This window comes from Salvelinus alpinus, chromosome 17 (genome assembly GCF_045679555.1).
Source record: "Salvelinus alpinus chromosome 17, SLU_Salpinus.1, whole genome shotgun sequence".
NCBI classification, from domain to species: Eukaryota; Metazoa; Chordata; class Actinopteri; order Salmoniformes; family Salmonidae; genus Salvelinus; species Salvelinus alpinus.
The window spans coordinates 37,260,817-37,264,516 of NC_092102.1; the positions used below are offsets into that span (position 1 = coordinate 37,260,817).

At 42.1% G+C, this 3,700-nt stretch overlaps 1 protein-coding gene across 1 annotated transcript; it reads right to left on the reverse strand.

Moving 5' to 3' along the window:
* Positions 1–665: 665 nt before the first annotated feature.
* On the reverse strand, positions 666–2,504 carry LOC139542902 (class E basic helix-loop-helix protein 23-like). The gene has a single exon (XM_071348864.1). The coding sequence runs from the start codon at positions 2,343–2,345 to the stop codon at positions 1,464–1,466; it is 882 nt and encodes a 293-aa protein (XP_071204965.1). The 5' UTR covers positions 2,346–2,504; the 3' UTR covers positions 666–1,463.
* Between the last annotated feature and the right edge of the window lie 1,196 nt (positions 2,505–3,700).

The window sequence follows — 3,700 nt, forward strand, 5'->3', positions numbered from 1 at the left end:
TAATGGGGGAGAAATAGAGCGGATCACTCTACGAAGTTTCTAATTAATTTTGTGGAATCCATTCATTCGCGACATTACGCAGAAATGAATGATGGATAGGTTTGTCAACGTCATGAAGCCTAGAAAAGCTAGGAGTGAGATTAGGTGTTAATTGCTGTGATTTTCCAACGAGAATTGTAGACAGGCCTACTGTAGGCTTATATGAAAAAAAATTGTGAAAAGAGCGCATTTCCTAAATTGTTGTGAGATCATTTATAATAGCCTATTGCTGATACTCACCTGGAAATCCACATGGGTAGCCTAATCACGGTCAGTTTATTTATGTTTTAGTCGTATTGAATTCAGTCAAATCAACTAATTTTAGACCGAGGGATGCCTTAAATTAAGTCAGACGTCTGGTAAACTACAAACCATTTTAACAAATTGTAGGCTACAACTGAAAAACGTGTGGTAAATTGGCAATTAAAATGCTAATTACAAACATAACTATGGTATGTATTTGTGTCTGAATCACCTGACCACTGTCCCAAAAGCTATAAAACAACAAATCAGTTCAGTGTTAATAAACTCTAGATAAAGTAAAATTATTGAATGTGTCAATTTCATTTTGTGCATGGTTTATTTGTGTGGAATCAAGTTTAAGGAAAAAGACAAATAGCAGCCTATTCGAGCATAGATATATGTTTTATTTATAAAGACATATAAACAATATATGAAATTCATGTTGCAACACAACCCAATGCTTCCTCGGGCTGTTGTTTTGAAAACCAATGCCATAGCACTACTTTGATCAAGTAGTTTTCCACAGTTGTACAATAGCTTACAATCATGTGAATTGTGCAATAACAAAACCAAAATCCCCAATACATCTTTTCAAAAAGATATGACATAATAAACTAGTGTTTCCCCACATAGCATCCGTTAAAATCAGGGAAAGTTGATTAAAAATGTACAGTGCTGCAAAAAAAGTTGGACACTGGAAAGCATTTTCGTCATCTCTCTCCGTATTTTTCGTAGTTTTGCTGAATGTTGCATAGTACACAAGAATAAGACATTTAGATCACTCATAACTTTTGCAAGGGTACCGTTTTTATAGCCACACATAAAATGTCAAACTGTCAATTAAAACATGATAAGTCACGGCCACAACAACTCATCAAATCCCTCTAACTCCGAGGAGAGCATAGGGAAAGATAAACACTTTTCCCCATATTTCTTAAACAGCTATTTTTTTTAGCTCCAACCCCAACATTAATCTCGCCTTTAGTAAAGACCAGTGTTGTTTTTCATGTTTTTATTCAATCTGGATGAAACATGGCAGCAGTTATTTAAACATAGTTTAGGATTTATTCTGTAGGCCTAGTCCCTTTTCCAACGTATTCAAATAACTATAGAAAGTGGGAGAGAGAGACCGATATATGGATGCAATTGGATGAAGTTCAGGTATATACAGAGAAACGATATCAAGGCTTGTCGTTATGGTGCTTGAAGAGACTTGCAGTTGTCCCTGAGTATTTATCGGCGTGGGTGGCGAGTGCCGAGCCCGTGAAGGGGTACACCGCCGCCTGTCCAAAGGGTGCAAGGGCGGTGGGGATGGGCGAGTTGATGCTCTGTCCCTGGTTCAGATAAGCCACCAGCCGCCTCATCTCCTCCAGAGCCTGAGCCTGCATGAGGATGTAGTTCTTGGCCAGGAGGAGAGTGGCTATTTTGGAGAGTTTCCTCACCGACGGGCTGTGCGCATACGGGATCACAGAGCGCAGGCCGTCTAGTGCATCGTTCAGGTCGTGCATCCGTCTCCTCTCGCGCGCATTGATGCTCAAGCGCAGAGACCGCTGCTCCTTGGGCTTCTTAGAAAGGGGACCCCCGTGTTTGTCATCGTCGAAGCCCGAGCCCCTCTTCCGGGGGTCCAGAGGGTCAAAACTGTCGTCGTCATCGCTGGTCTGCTCCCCGCCGCTCTCGTTGGACTTGCCCGTCTGACCGTGGAGGAAGTCGGCCGCCGGTGTGAGAGGGTAGCGCCCTCCAGAACTTCCAGTAACCTGACCAGGTCCAAAGCCGAATGCGGACTGGCCATAGCGCTGCGTTAGGTCGAGTAGAGTGTCGTTGCTGATGGACTTCAGCAGGTTCTCTTCCCCGGCATTCATTTTCTCTTCCAAAATAAGGACAATTAAAAAATGCGATTGAAATGTATCCTCTTCCTCCCTGTCGTTCTTTTGTCGTGGAGAGTATTCACACACTCTCCCGGAGTCCTTGTCAACACACTTACTCTGTGGCTCTTCAGAACAGTCGCAGTGAATGGATTCGGCCTCTTGCTGAATTAAGCTCTCTTTACGTTCCCCTGCGCGCATATAAATTAAAGAACACTTCTGTAATTATGTGTTTTGCAAAGCGACGTTAAACGCGCTTAAAGACTGGCATGGGTGAGAGACTGGAGCGCGTGCCTCCTTAACCGGGTTCTCGCATGCGTCTTGCCCTCGCCCTGGGCAGATTGTGACTCGCGCTCAGTCCCACTCGCGCGTTAGTAGGAGCGCGAGGCCCACCGGGATTATCTATCTGTCCAATCAGGGGGGCGTTTTAATTACTAGGGTGGAACACTGGTATGGTCCTATTTTCGATCAGAATAATGATAATTGCAAGACAGACTGACATAAATAGCGTTCGCCTATAATATTGAGTTAGTCTATGTTTGACAAATCGTGGTGGGCATTTGTTGTCCCAATATATATATCTATATCTATATATATATACCCAAGAGTAAAGACAATCATTAGAGAATATTGGAAACGAAAATGCACCTATCTTAGTTTAGGCCATTTTAGGCAGCCTGAAAACAGGCTATGAAGTGCACGGCCAACATAGGCTACATTTTATTTAATCAATATTGGAAGTTTATATGATCATAATGTTATGCAAATCCAACTCCTCCAAAACCCTGGATGGTGAAGTGTTCCAATTCAGATTTCTATTCACTTTTAGGAATACCATTCAACTTTTAGGAATAACATTCAACTTTTAGGAATACCATTCAACTTTTAGGAATAACATTCAACTTTTAGGAATACCATTCAACTTTTAGGAATAACATTCAACTCCCAATGTCCAATGTTCAGCTCCAAATATGAAGATATGAACGTCTCATTCATATTAATGAAGCAGGGGGATATAGGCTGATTCTTCCTGGTTGACATGTGCACTGTTTGTCTAGACTATAGGGTATTGGAAAAATAAATGTGTGAATAGCACACAGCTCCTACAGGCATTATAAATAGCCAGCAAATTAATACCAAAAAATACATTGTGTTGTAGGCTATATTTGACAACAGATCTCTGTAGGTTTGCCGCACAGTGGTCCACAATGAAATAAAGTGAAATTGTATTCAATTGAAATCTGCTTCCCTTATCTCTTGAGCTACAATAAACTAAATGAGAAGTTGATAAATATCCAACAATAGCTTAAAGGAGGCTGACAGGGTGAGACTGGGAGGGTGAGGCCCAGGGTGAGCCTGGCAGGGTGAGGTTGCCAGGGTGAGGCTGGCAGAGGAAAAACAACACTATTTCACTCAATTTTCTACAATGAAAGACTAGTGTGGATCTTTCAGGACCATGGACAGCTCCAGGGACGCATGTTTCAGCCCAGAAAGACGGAGCGAGAGAGAGAAAGAGAAAGAGAAAGAGACAGAGAGAGAGAAAGAAAGAGAGAGAG